Source organism: Alexandromys fortis, unplaced genomic scaffold (assembly GCF_014885135.2).
Source record: "Alexandromys fortis isolate MF-2015 unplaced genomic scaffold, M_Fortis_MF-2015_v1.1 scaffold_8_1_9099942, whole genome shotgun sequence".
In the NCBI taxonomy this organism is placed as follows: Eukaryota; Metazoa; Chordata; class Mammalia; order Rodentia; family Cricetidae; genus Alexandromys; species Alexandromys fortis.
Genome location: NW_026067898.1, coordinates 6,226,314 through 6,241,800, shown reverse-complemented (window position 1 = coordinate 6,241,800; position 15,487 = coordinate 6,226,314). Strand labels below are relative to the sequence as shown.

Here is a 15,487-nt window from a genome sequence, read left to right as displayed (position 1 = left end):
TTCTGCTATGCTGGTGTGTGCCAAGCCCCTCTAGGAGGCCTTGAACTGTCTGCTTGCCTTCCTGCTAACCCCACTCTTCCGGTTTCCTTGTTTATTTTTCCTCATTTCTTTCCACCTTTTACGTATGCACATGTGCTGTGCTGTACATGAGTATGCGCTGACATCCCTCGGCATGGATGGATGGATACTCGTGTGTGGGCACACATCCCTGAGTGTATGTCCTCAAACACTCTCTGCCTTATTCACTGAGGTAGGAATTCTCAAACTCAGAGGTCACTGATGTGGTTGGTGCTAACTAGTCTGCTCTTTGGATCTGCTGTCTGCTCCTATTGAGGTTGGAACCCCAGGCCATTTACATGCAGTCCAGGGACCCAAATTCCAGTCCTGACACTTGTATGAAATGTACTTCAGCCACTGAGCCATCTCTTCACTCTTCTTTCTTTGTACATTTAGCTACCCACGAGATCCACCTCAAGACTATGGGCCATTATTTCTATAATCCGTTAATATCTATGGGACAAGTAATCTTGACCTCATGTGAATACTTAATACGTGAAGAAGCAGACTAAAACAGGTAATCTTTTTTTCAATTGGCATTGACTAGAAACTTATGCATTGATTAGGAGGAAGGACCCTAATAAATGCAAAACAGGGGGGGGGACTGCTTAGTGTGCTACGTGTAAGGAAGATGCAGACACAATCAGAATGTGGAGAAATGGTTCATAGCCACAGTGTGTTGCTGGACGACTTGAAGCTTTAGGACGCTGCACTAGCTGCCAGCAAAGGGGTAACCATGGCTTCTCCTTCCTGCATGGTAGCACTGTGCCGTGTCTGCTTCGTGTATCACCTCACATCAAGAAACACGGCAACTAGGGCTCAGAGGAATTGCACCCTTGCCAAAGGTCTCAGCATCGGCAAGCAGAGGAATCAAAACTGAAGCACAGGTTCTTTCTCCATCAGCTCCATTATCTCCATCCCCAGCTCGCCCTGGAGGAGGATATAACAGGTTTTCACCTTCACAGGTGGGTTTACCCTATCAGCCAAGAGAGCCGCTGTGTTTAAAGTTCCCTAGGGCCCTGATAAGGCCTCCCTGATGATAAAAGTCATACACCACCCTAGGATTTTCTGATTTCAAATCAGAAATCTCACTACAGCAAAACAAATGTCGTGTTTATATCTATTATAGATATAATAAAACATTTCCTGCCCAAGCGCAGGCTTAATTTTGCTTTACCCATTGAACAAACTAATAAAGCTCTCTACCAATAAGGAGAAGAAGGCCTTTTCTTCAAGAACACGCATCAGTCTGCCTTTAGGGTATAAACGGAAAATCCACGTGAGAGAATGTTCTGGTACAGAGTGAAGTGTGTTGGACACCCCCCCCGGCAACCCTCCCCCCACCCTTCCCCCTGCAACCCTTTTTCAAGCGCACGCACACACACACACACACACAAACACTGTCACTTGCTATTTTGATCCTGGTAAAAAAGTAGACTTCGACCTTCTGAGGAAACAACAAAGAACCGGGTTCAGCCTCTCATCTCTTTCCATTCTTAATCACATTCTCACATGAACTCATGGGCATTAAATAAAGCTGGGTGCATTCACTTTTCCTATTCAATCTTCTCAGAAAGTTGGCTGTGTTTTCTTTGGGCAATCTGCAGGCAGTTTCTGATGCGTTTCTATACCATGGCGGTGATGTATTTCCCCAGGCATTTTTCTGAGGAGACACTTTTACTGCTTTATTGTTGGTTTTTTTTTTTTTTTAAGATAAAACTTTCGGAAGTCATCTGAATCCATCACACTTCTTAAAAAATAGAGTTGTCAACCTTGTCAAGGCTGGGGGAGCCCAATGGCGAGAGTCTTAGTTCTTTTTCTCTGAGCCTTTCCCACTGTCTCTTCTGTGTTAAACGTCTTACAGGGTTACAGTCACTTTGCAGTAAAGCATTTCCAGTGAGTGTCCCCACCATCAGAAGCCAAGGTCTGCCATTTCCCTGGCTTTGCAATTAGAGAGAGGCGCGTGCATATCCCTGACCCAATAAAGTCGAGCGGCCGCGTGTACTCCTGGGCTCAGGCTGTCTCTCTGGGTCATTCCATTATTTCCATGTTTTTCGCTCACAGTAGTGACCCTTTTAAACTGCATCACTTCAGTATTTCATCTGCTATAGAAATCGAGCTTGCTCTAAGTTCCCTTGATGGAAAGGGAATTTTATAGAGGATTAGTGTGGCTAGACAAGAAAGGGGGAAAGATTTCTTTCTTTTATTTTTGTTATAGTCTTAGGCGAGATTTCAAATGAAGTTATGGATTGCCATTAAGTGGGTTCAAAAAGTAAAATATGTCCACTACTCCAATTTGAAAAGCAAAAGAAATAACAATTGCAGCATGTTTAATAAGCTTTGTTTCACACAAAACTTCCCCACAGAGGAGAAGACATCGTAATTCAGTACCTTATGATACATTGCCATTCATTGCTTGATTTCACGATGTAATTCTGAGGTGAGGGGAGATGGACAAAACGAAATGGGGACGCATGTGTAAGAGACTGAGGAGGGCTGACAGGCTATTACTGCCCAAACCAGATGGGGCAGAGGCCCATGTTGACTTCACAGACTGCTCCCAAAGCACGGCTGATTCCGAGACCGCCTCACTGAAGGCAGACCATTTCTCCCTCAGTCTTAAATCTCTGATCCCATTTGGTTCAGTACCAGGACAATTAACTCATTGACAGAAAAATCCGAATTTCACATGATTGCATTAGCAGATGGTACAAACAAACCTGGCAATTTTAATCAGGGAACATTTGAAAGTCTGCGTTGAGCAGGCATGTTTTTGAAAGAGATGTTTACGCTCCGGAAGAATGGCAGTGAGCGGGCAGAAAGCACAAATTCTGATTATGTCAAGTGAACTGTTGCGCAGGTCCTCCTCATTATGCTCCCTTCCAGGCATTTCCAGGCCGACCTGTCCGCCTGTAGGGTCATCCTAGAGAAAGAGGGCTCCCTCACGGGCCTTGTGTTCAGAGTGCACTGCCCGCGGGCCTTGTGAAGTATGCCCTCCCAGGGTACATCCCTGCAAGGGCACAGGCTGCCGGCAGAAAGAGCCCTGTCTCATCTACGGATGAAAGAAACGTGCAATTTAGCCTCCCTGTAGAGAATTCTGGAAATGAGCAGGACATGGGTCTGGAAGAAAGCTTTGTATTCCTAACTTGCTAAGTTGCTCCAGGCTAAACTTTTGCAATTGAGTCCGACTTCCCCGGCCGGGCTGACCAGTGTTGGCACCACCACTTGGTGGTGCTCCTGCTTCTGTGGTGGCTTCCTTCAATGCCTCATCAGCTGTACTTCACAATCTGGTATTTGAAGCGCTCCCAGATTTGATTTATTAGCCTAATTATTCATAAATAATCCTGCTGGGATTAGGACTGATCGGCTATGCTAGAAATGACAGGTATTCCCAAATTAATTTCTAAATATGAGTTAGGCTATTTTCTTCTCATTGCAAGGAAAACAAAGCAAGCAGCACCCCCAAACCATGGCTAGAGCATTTGTGGGTTCTTTTATTCTCTCCACTGTTTGGCCACCGAGTGGAGCCCATTCAGCAGTGCAGGGCAGGTGCTTGTGGCTGTTACTGAACAAATGGCTGTGGCATAATAAAGTTTGGAAGCAAAATATAAAATTAGTAAAGCACATGATAAACAAAGTCCCACACCAGTGACTAGAATACGGGGGAATCGTCTTATTCTTCCTTAGTTTTAAGGAGATTTTAAGCATGTGGGAAGCCGAGTAGCGGTGGCGTACGCCTTTAATCCCAGCACTTGGGAGGCAGAGGCAGGCGGATCTCTGTGAGTTCAAGGCTAGCCTGGTCTAACAAGAGCTAGTTCCAGGATGGGCTCCAAAGCTACAGAGAAACCCTGTCTCAAAAAACAAAACAAACAAAAAAATACGTGGGAAACTGCAGAGGGTATTTTCCCAAGATTTATATTTTCTGAGAACCACTGTGTTTTCTTCTTACATCTTTGCTGTTTTCTTTAGGTTTCTTGCTCCCCTAACACTTTTTTTTTCCCTAGTTGGTTATTACTTTATTCAGACTGGTGTTTCTTTTTTTCAATCAAAATTAATAAAAGCCTGACTGACCAAAGCATTTTTAGAGAACACGGTTTATCTACACTCTGATCATCCTGCAGGTTGGTGAAGTAGTCGCATTAGTGACCTGCAGTGGCTTAGTGTGTCTGTTAGAGGATCTACTAGGCATGTTTTGAGGGTCCAAACATATGTAAATCAACTCTAGGGGAAATGGTGAGGTTTCAGCCTCATATAGAAATTCCCCTGTGTGAAATAGATTAAATTAACAAAGGGAAGGCTTCTGCTTGTGTTTTACCCACCATGGTCATCGATTAAAAGCTAGAACAATAGCCGGGCGATGGTGGCACGCGCCTTTAATCCCAGCACTCGGGAGGCAGAGGCAGGTTGATCTCTGTGAGTTCGAGACCAGCCTGGTCTACAAAGGGAGTTCCAGGACAGGCTCCAAAGCCACAGAGAAACCCTGTCTCAAAAAAAAAAAAAAAAAAAAAAAAAAAAAAGCTAGAACAATGGTTGTAAAGGCAGTAACATCTTTTAGGAAAGTTTTAAAATCATATTTTGAGATTTACTTCACATTCATTGAATCATAATTTTTATTGGAATGGTGAAAATTATTTTTAAAAAGCTGAATATTTTATTGAAGAAGCAATAGTACTTCTAACCCATGAAACGTTAGGATGACAAGGAGAATATTCATAAGGTAGTAATAAACAGGTAACACGTGGCCTAAAACATATTGTGATCATTCCAATAAATGGAGTTTAGATTGTATAATCATGGAAGTTTTAGCATTAAAACTAAACAGACTGGCTTCTTAAAAATTATGCTACTGCCTTGATGACTTGTAAATCTAAAATTTAAATTCTGTTTTATAAATCCAGTAAAGTTTGAAACGGGCTACGGAAGATACAATGCCAAGTAAAAGCCTTGTCTTCACACTTGGCGAGAGACTTTGTTTGGCAATCCATCATGAGTTTGAAACATCTCTGAAGCACTGGGTTCTGTTTCATTCTTTCTTCACGCTATCGTTCAGAAAAAGGCACGAATGTGAAGAGAAATCAAAATAAACATTTTTTAGGTTTTCCTTTCTTAAAATTTTCCAAATACCTGTATAGCTATTTTAGACGTTTCCTGTAAAGCTTTCGTAGCTGTATGTAGAATATTCATTCACTCTCTCTCTTCATTGTAGGAGCAAACCCTTGCCTCTAACGGTATGGAAGAAATCATCTGCCGTCAAACAAAACGCACTCAGGACTAGAATTTCTTCCGTGTATCTCCCTCTCTGTAGGCTCTGATGCAGCGTGTCACTAAGGAGACCTACAGCACTCTTGCTCTGTGCTTAGTAACCCGTACAGTAGCGGCCGATGGCGCTGGGTGGGGTTTAGAACTCTCACACTGTGTGTGGGGGGGGGCAATCCAAAACACATTCTTCAGCATCTCTTAAGGATAGCTGACTAACACCAAAGGAATCCCTGTGAGCTCGAGTGGGAACCAAACAAATGCTTAATGGAAAGCACCTGTCCCTTCCCTTTAGCAAACCGGAGATGCCCTCTCCCGGTTCTACGCTTGGATGGGAGTTCTAGCTGGACAGCTTGGAGCTGGGACTGGGTAGAAGGCAGGGGTTGGCGCTTATGGAAGGGATAGCCCTGGCCAGAGTAGTAAGTCAAGGCAAGGAAAGGTAGGGGTGGGTGTGGGAGGGGTGGGAGTGGGGGTGAGAGGGTTTGTGATCATAAGAAAAATGTAGCTGACCAGAGCAAGACTTTCCCAAGCATTTCCTATGGGCAGAGACGTCTAAAACAGGCTTAAAACCAGGGAGTCAGGGTGGGAGCAGCCAAGGGAAATGACAACTACAAGTGGTGGGAAGTGGAAATGACTAAGAAACAAGGGAGGGGTCAAGAATGAAGAGCAGGGACTGGAGAGATGGCTCAATGGTTAAGAGCACTGGCTGCTCCTCCAGGGGACCTGGCTTTGATTCCCAGCACCCACGTGGCCCCTTACAAGACGTCTGGGACTCCAGTTCCACAGTATACAACACCCTCTTCTGGCCTCCATGAGGGACCAGGCAGACATGTGGTACACAGACACACAAACACACAGACAGGCAAAACACCCATGCACAAAATAATAATAATAAAAAAAATGAATATAGGATGAAACAGGGAATTAACCTACGCTAACTAAATGAATTTTCACGGCCAATATAAATATATTCTAATGTATCCAATTGAAAGTCATGCCGATTGTCTCAGAATCATCCAGAATGAGGAAGCAGCAGAGACAGGGTGACAGAAGTAATACAGAACAGCCCCTGTGGCCCAGGCTGAGCTGATAAACAAAGGAAAGGGATGGAGATCGTGAGTCAGCCGCTCCGAGTGAGACCATGAGACAAGAACATGGAATCTGAGAACATAGCAAACCAAGGAAATCCAGCCAGGACCCGAGGAATCACCAGCCGGATTCTACAGTAGCACTAGGAGGTTGTAGGACTCAGGACTCCAGCCCACTGTTACCATCTGATTAGGCTTCATTAAAAAAGGAACTATATGAAGCCAGACTTTGTGGGAATTTCCATTTTAGGATTGACTAATAAAGAATCAGGAGACAAGAGGGGAAAAACCAGGACTCAAAACAAACGCAATCTGATCTTCTTTGAGGCATTTACACAGAGTGAGCCGAGGGCGCCATAACAGTGAGAGCAGGTGCCTCCAACCTAGCGATTACAGACCGCAGCCTTCTGCTTCTGTGGAACTTAGCTCCTTCTAAAACAGATATATTGCTTTAAAATGCAAATTTCCCTTGGAAATTAAAAGGATACGGCTTGCTGAGCTTGAAACTAGCCCTAAGTAAGAGACAAGAATTGGGTTACCAATTTAAAAAACAAAAGCAGTCTTTTATGGATTTTCCCAAGGCTCACTGGCAAACTCAATACTATTTATACAGATTTGTGACTGTTAGTGATGGAATCGTTTCTAATTTATGTTCTGTGAAAAATGACATCTGCTTATAATTGGGAAGTTCATTTAAAAATCAGGCAAGTAAAACAAATTATTCACCAGAATGAAGACAGAGGAATTGAGATGTGTGGATGCAGGTGTCCTGATGTTGGGAGAGCGCGGTTAGTTTTTGCCTTGAGACATTTCAGGTTTGATTTACAATCTATACAAAGTAGTACAAAAGCAGCAGATTCAACTCCGTTCCACAGATTTTTCCCTACAGTCGTCAGGTAGGATGTGCACCGACTTAAGGAAGGAGGATGCTTTATTTTAACTTTATAAATTTTGTACCTGTCTTCAGGGAAGGATGAAAGACCGAACAGCACAGTACTGAGTTTCTCTGTGTAAACTGACATATGCAGGAATGAGAAGAACACACTCCAATGCTTGTGAAATACTAAGGAAATATTTGGATAACCTGAAAACTGGTTATTTGAACTCTATATTGCCCCACACCTCCTGAAACATCAAAGAAATATACAAGTAGTTCCTTTATACTAAATACTCCATTTCACTGGTAGTTACAGAGAGTAATCATACCCTTTCATTCAAAAAAATATATATTCTGATCATGCTTTTCTCCTTCCTCCAACTCCTTCCGGGTCATCCCCATCCCTCATCCATATATTTTTTTAAACAAACAATCAGAAATCTCACATGCTTAACTTTTGATTTTCAATCACCTGTTTAATGGGTCCAAGATGGGGAAGAGGACAAGAAGCCAAAAGAAATCAAGTTCTACACATGGGCAATCTTGTCCATACCCTCAGAGACTAGAGATCTATTTAGATTTATATTGTCATGGCTGGGGAGATGGATTGGTAGTTAAAAGCACTTGTTGCTCTTGCAGAGGACTCAATTTAGTCCCCACCACCCACACAGTGGCTCACGGCTATCTGTAACTCCAGCTCTGGGGGATCTGATGCCACCTTCTAACATTTGCAGGTATCAACTACACACAAGGAGTACATATATACATCCAGGCAAACATTCACACACATATCTGTCAATCTAGGATGGATGGATGAGGAAGGAGTGATGGAGAGAGAGAGAAAGAGAGAGAGAGATTAATTTATACCTAGGTTTTAACCATGACTACAACTTATAATGTCTTTGGGACTCTACAACTTACATTGTCTTTGATTCCATTGTTTGTTTGCTTGGTTGTATTTGCTTTGTTATTGTTTTGTTTTTCTTTATATCTTTAACCTCCAATGTATGGTTCAAAGGCCAACATCACAGCATTACATAGGAGTTTGCTACACATGGAAGCACTGTGGGGACCACATCCTAGGCCTGATACATCAAATCCTACTGTAGCTGGAGACTCTCTGGTCTATACTACTCTGAAAAAGCAATCTCTCTCTCTCTCTCTCTCTCTCTCTCTCTCTCTCTCTCTCTCTCTCTCTCCTTTCTCGACAGACGTCTTAGTTATTATTTCTATTGCTGTGAAGAGACACCATGACTACAGAAACCCTTATAAAGAAAACATTTAACTGGGGTAGCTTGCTAACAGTTTCAGAAGTTTGGTCCCTTATTCATCATGGTGGCTAGCAAGGCAGTGTGCAGGCAGATGTGCTGGAGCAGTAACTTAGAGTCCTACATCTTGCAGGCAACAGGAAGTCAACTGAGCAAAGGACACATCAAGCTTACTCCCACAGTGACACACTTCCTCCAACAAGACTACACCCACTCCAACAAAACCACACCTCCTAATGGTTCCAATCCCTGTGAGATTTTGGGGTCAATTATATTCCAACTACCACGACAGATGAGTAAGAAACAAATAACAAAGACTGTAAAAGAGGTTTGTGTATGACACGATCATGTCATGTGGAAAATCCAGTGGGGTACTCACAGCCTCTCAGAACTAATCCACTACCACCCCCAAATCTTCTTTGTTTCATAGACTAACAATGACCAATCTGAACAGGAAATTAGGAGACAGTTTGATTTATTGTAGTATAAGGGATAATAAAATAGGAAGAAATTTAATGAAAAGAGTACAAGATTAGGGCACTGAACATTATCACGGCTGAACATGGGGGAGAAATCCAGAAAAAGCCTAAATAAATGGAAAGACATTCTACGAATATGAACCAGAAAATTAAATAGTGTTAAGATGGCAACACTAGAGGCTGGAGAGATGACCCAGTGGTTAGGAGCACTGGCTGCTCTTCCAGAGGATTGGGGTTTGGTTTCCAGCACCCACATGGTGGCAAACAATGATATGTAACTCCAGTTCCAGGGGAGTCGATACCCTCTTTTGGTTCTGTGGACATTGCATCCACGGTACATAGATATACATGCAGGTAAACACCCATACACAGAACATAAAATTTTTAAAAAGAAAAAAATATAAGAAAGTAATAGTCCTCCAAATATCTAGAGATGCAAAGTAAAATACTTGCCAGGATCTTCAGGGCCCTATCTGAAGAAATGGAAGGCCAATCCTAATGCTGATGTAAAATTGTAGGACAATCTAAACACCCAAAATGGCCAGGGCTTGTGATGGCTTGAAATAGGAACAAAGTAAGAGACTTTACACTTCCAGATTTCAATTTTTTTCTTTCAAATTAAAATAGTGTGGTACGTCAGCATATAGTGGCTGTATAGCTCGTAATTACTCACACAAATTATTCAAATAAACCTGCAGGAAGTTCTACTGTACTTCCTTTTCCCATACTAGAAAGCTTCGCCGTTGCCTTTTTCCTTTAAATAGTGTTCCTGTGGGACCACAGCACTGGCGCCTTTCACAAGATATTCTAATATTATTTATAGGAACCCAGGGCCAAGATCACAAACCTAGTTTATGAAGTCAACCACAAGTGGAAAATATTTTCAATGGCTTGGAAAATCAGATTAGATGACTCATGGAAGACGGGTTGGGTCGTGAAGCTGGTGGATGCGAACACTACTGGACCTAAATACAGGAGGTAACGATTTTACACATCACGCTCAGAACTGTAGAGACCACTGCTAATAAAGGCCTTCATAACGACTGTACTCTCATCTGAAAAAAACAGGGGGAGCATGGGCATGCGTGACTAACACTTCTAAGTCCCTTGTAAATTTCAGCACACATACAAGTTTTCATAGGGGAATTGTAAAACAGACTCCGGCTCTAGGTTTGATGGGGAAGCTGAGAGGGATGCTTGCATAGCATGGCTGTAAATCTCCCTGGAAGATGCAGATTAATAACCTCCATCTCTAAAGAGACTATGACCCACCTCTAAAGTCACCAAGGTTACCGGAAGCATTTTCTTCAGCCTCATTTCTCTTGTGTTCTCAGGTAGAGTTTGCAGTGCACTCTCAACTGAAGAGAAGGCTCTTCTGTTCAAGAGCATCTCACTGCTCATTGGCTCTCAACTGCAGAGAAGGCCCTCTTGTTCAAGGGCATCTCACTGCTCATTGGCTCCTGTTCAAGGGTATCTCACTGTTCATTGGCTCCTGTTCAAGGGCATCTCACTGCTCATTGGCTCGGGGTAACAAGTTGACTTATGATGCCATCTAAGGATGACTTAAAACAATCCGTGTTCGCTATTCCCTTCTCAGTTATATATGTGGAAGGAAAATCATTTCCATATTAAATAAAAATGGCATAGCTAAAACAATGACTCACGCTCCCAAGGTTCTATTTAAACACCCTCAACTATTTTAGCACACTCTGGAACCTCACTGAAAGCTGTAAAAGCTACTCCACTTCTCAATTTGAATGTACTCCAGCAGGAAACAATGGCGCCATTTCTGTGGCTTACTTAGGAAAAAAAACTGACAAGACTGAGGGCCACAGTCCGTGCCATCCAGCTCCCTGCTGGCCAGCCTCACTGCGGGAAGTAGGGATACCCACCTTCTCTATGAACCTTTCATGAGGTTCAGAAATGACCCCCACTCGATGCCTTATTTCCAATCAATTCTCTCTGAAAATGACATCCCCCGTCCCCTCTCATGGCTGCACACAAACATGAGTTTAGAAGGCAATGTGCTGCTTCCTATCTGGGACATGTAAAAAATTTGAATCGTTTCTCAGACAATAAGATTATTGAAAACCCACAGGTGAAAACTGTCTGACTTAGGGTTTTTATGACTGTGAAGAGACCATGGCAGCTCTTAGAAAGGAAAGCATTTAATTGGGCCTGGCTTAACAGCTCAGAGGTTTAGTCCGTTATCATCATGGTAGCAAGCAAGGCAGCGTGCAGGCAGACATGGTGCTGGAGGAGCTGAGAGTTCTTACACCTTGATCCCACAGGAAGTGGCCTGAGACACTGCGCATATCTTGAGTATGGGAGACCTCAAAGCCCACCCCTATGGTAATATATTTCAACAAGGCCACACCTACTCCAGTAAGGCCATACCTCCTCATAGTGCCACTCCTACAGGCTTATGAGGGCAAATAACATTCAAACTACCATTAAAAAAAAATCTGAAAGTTTGCCTGATGGGTGGAAACATTTGGGGACTACTACTTACAGGTAAGTGCTTACACACATATATTCCCCAGGAATTCCTAAGTTTCTTTTTTAAGAGATGCCCATGAAAATGTGGTACAGAGGAGTAAAGTGTGTCCAATGTTCTGAGTGAGGATACAGCTGGAACTTAGTGTATCCAATGTTCTGAGTGATACAGTAAGAACTTAGTGTATCCAATGTTTTGAGTGATACAGTAAGAACTTAGTGTATCCAATGTTCTGAGTGATGATACAGCTGGAACTTAGAGTATCCAATGTTCTGACGGATACAGCAGGAACTTAGAGTATCCAATATTTTGGGTGGTGAGACATGAGAAACTTAAAACTGCTTTTGTTGTAGTTTGGTTTTAGTGTTTCATATAGAGAGATATAACCCATCATAGCATGATAGTCATGACAGTATTTATGATTTGTGTGTGTGTGCATGCACACACACAAGAACAAGAAGGATAAGAAAAGAAGAAGAGGAGGAAGAAGAAGAGGAAGAAAAAGAAGTCTTACTGCTATTCTAGAAGTCAGTGGGCGGTGGTACCTAATTCTCTAATGATTAGTTCCATGAAATCAGTGGATTATTCAACGCAAATAGTTCTTTCTCTTGATACCCAGTATAAATGGCTGATTCAACCATATTTGAAGAGAAATTCTATTTGCATTTCCCACTTATTCAACTGTGTCTTACCTTAGCTCTGACTTCCAGGTCTTCGTGCTTACGGATTAGCTCCTTGTTGTCAGAAAGTGACGAGCCTAGACTCTGTTCCTGCAGATCTCTTATCGTTTTCTGGAACCAGCAAGTGACCTGGGAGAGGTGAGAAGAAAGCGTCCGTGCTTACATGATCGGGATAAATGATTAAAACTCAGAGATAATTCCAAAATACTTCAAAACCAAGTATTTCAGTTTCTACAGAGACGAATGTATACATATGAAGCTAATATCATCTAGGTGTTTAATGTTCTTTTTATTTCAGCCTACAAATGCTGAAGAGAAAAAAAGGCAAAACAATCCCAGAAAAATCACAGGGATCACTTAGCAACTCCATGGATTATGGAGCAAGGGAAATGATCAGAATTATCTCCAAAGCAGCAGCCGGGCATTCCCATGCGGTCCAGAAATCTTGCTTTGTTTTCAAAGATAACTTTCTTTCTATATATAAACGTGAATCTGAATATAGTTACATAAAACCCAGTTAAAAATATTGAACAGCATATGTGGAATTATTTTTCCTACCATAAAAAAAGAAAATGCAAAAGTATTTAGTTTGCTGTCACTGGTAGAAATCTGATTTGAGAAACCAAATGGGAACGGTGTTAAATTTCCACTGACTTTATAAGAGCACAATTCAGTTTCATGTGTAGCAGATTCATGACACATGCCATACAACGTCTAAACAACAAATATTATGGAACTTGAAGAAAGCAATGCGTATTTTTTTCTTCCTTTAATTTTTTTTTTGTTAATTAACTTTGGGGTACTGTTGATGCTGAACCCAGGGTTCCCATAAACCGAACAAACATTCTATCACTAAGTCCCTGAGGCGCTCGTTTCCAGAGACGCCAGTTTTTAAGAGACACCATAATTTGAGTTGAGACTTCTGACTTACAGCTCCTGAACACATATAAAGGCCTTGTATCCATGAAACGGATTGCAGCTAGATTTGTAGTATCTGCTTCTGTATAGTATTATTCCCTGAATATTCCCATAATGACTAGTGTTTAAGAGACCGTACTATAAATTAGATATTTTGCTAGTTGGGTTGGGAGCATCATCTTTGTTTTTCTCAGTAAGTCCATGACAAGAACAATATAATCATACAAATGTAGAGGAAAAAGTAAATGGGTTTGGAGAGGTGTAGCAGTTTATCCGGAGACAGGGGAGAGACCTGTCCCAAGTGGACACAAGTCCAAAACTGACGCTCTTCCGCTGTGCCCGTCACCATGGCTTGTGCAACCTACAGCCTTTCACCCTTGCTGTCTGGAGACACTGTTGTTGCCAAACCTCGAGAACGAAAAATGGCAGCCTGTTCAAAATGGTGAATACAGCAAAAATTCACACTGTGTCTTTCTGCAGCCTGCTATCTCTGCAGCCATGGGCTTTCTCCCAGCTCCTGCAACAGGAAGGAAGCCATGAAGCAGGAGGCTGAGGAAAAGGCTGTTAGCTCTGACATTTTGAACTGAAAATGTCCCTCACACTGCAGATGGCAGGGGTAGAGGCTCACCTGAACTCAGGTTCCCAGGACCACCGGTGAGCGGATGTGCCAAAGCTGATCTCAAGAGAAGGTTTGGACCAACTTAGCGTTTTCCCAGTGTAGACTAGACAATAAGTTATGGGGCAATGGGGATTCTGCAGCTGGTCAAATTTTAGCCCTTTATCAGTGCAAACAAAATAAAAACATTCATCCTGTAGCTACTTTTATGTGAAATACACCTTCTTCATAATATCCATAAATTATGTGATATATATTTCACATGATCTGTATATTTAAAATAAGGAAATGTAAATATGTTTATATTGTAAGATACAGATGAATATGTTTACAATTCCTTAAAGCCTTTTTTTTTCTGCTATCCAATTCGAATCTGATAAAGCAGTGTGCATATAAGGACTTGCAGAGGTCACTTAATTAAGAGCAATAAAGTTTATTTTACTTTTTTATAAAATAATTTCTTACAAAAGACCAGTGACTCATGGGGTGATCTGAGGATTATCCCCAAAGAGATCATGACTATCACTAACTCTCAGGAATTATTGAGTTGTGAAGTGCTCGGAGTGAGTCTTTTCTATTCCTAGCTAATGTCAGGGTGGAGGCAGACATCTCAAGCATGTGTTATCACGGGGCCACTAAGATGGAAGAGGAGAGAACAGGTGGCAACAGGTGTTCGCTAATCTCCCTGAAACAGGTGACACCTCAGACGGTCCCATTTAATCTGTGAGTAAGAGCTAGCCATCCAACACATGCCAGGGTTGATGACATCTAAAAGAGAGTAGGCTGTTGGGGTTTTTGGTTTTGCCTTTTGCTTGTTTTGTTTTTTGTTACTTTGACAAGGAATCTTAACATATAGTTCTAATTGGCCTGGAACTTGATAATGTAGACCAGGTAAACTTCCAACTCACAGGTCTCTGCCCACCTCTGCTCCCCAAGTACTGGGATTAAGGGTATACACAGATGCAACCACTTATTTTAATTTTTAGATGGCATTGACTGACTTCCTCCTGTAGATTTGCCTGACGCTATTTCAGCCCTCAAAAGCTATGGTCCCTACTGAGCAATGTAGGTAGAAAATGTTAGTGATAATCAATATCTTTCTTTCATCCATATATTCGCCTTTCAAAACATGTGGTCCTCTAGATCTACACATTTTTTTCCTAACCAGATGCATTTCAGGAAGAAACAGAAACAAGTTGGTATGAATATTTGAAGTAGATCATCGTTAGCGTGTTACACTTCATCATGAGGCATTCAGACACCAGAGCAGGCTTCTAGATCAGGTTTGCCACCTGTGCTGTGGGGTACACACAAACGGGCTAAAATAAGACGCCCTAATATTCTGATACTTAGTCAATCATTCGTTACATCCCACAAGCCATTACTGCAGACAGCTGCGTGGCTATTCCAAGGGTTCTTTTCATAAGCTTTTCAATTGCACCAGTTGCTGTCCAGAGAGGCCGAGTGAGGAGTCCAGCCAAGAGGCACTTCTGCAGAACAGTGCCACAAAAGAGGCATGAGGGAGGGAAGGAAGAATGAAAGTCAGAAACACACTGGAAACTGGTTCTGAGTATCGATCAGTAGGATACAGGGGGAAACAAAAACTTTTCCTCCCCTTCTCAGTCCCGACCATCTAGCCTGACTCAACTGATGTGCTTATGATTCGCTCGATTGCTTGTCCTGGCTTCTATGTCTTTAAAGGAGGCAGGGTTAAGTCAGAGACTATATGGAATGGCTCTTTTGGGTGACTG

The 15,487-nt window shown here is 42.3% G+C and overlaps 1 protein-coding gene across 1 annotated transcript in view; it reads right to left on the bottom strand.

The window, feature by feature from the left end:
* The window catches only part of Ccdc141 (coiled-coil domain containing 141), a 134,813-nt gene that overhangs the window by 72,996 nt on the left and 46,330 nt on the right, over positions 1-15,487 (bottom strand). Inside the window, exon 6 of the mRNA XM_050120635.1 lies at positions 12,215-12,331. Coding sequence (XP_049976592.1) covers positions 12,215-12,331 — 117 coding nt within the window. The remainder of the gene's footprint in view (positions 1-12,214; positions 12,332-15,487) is intronic.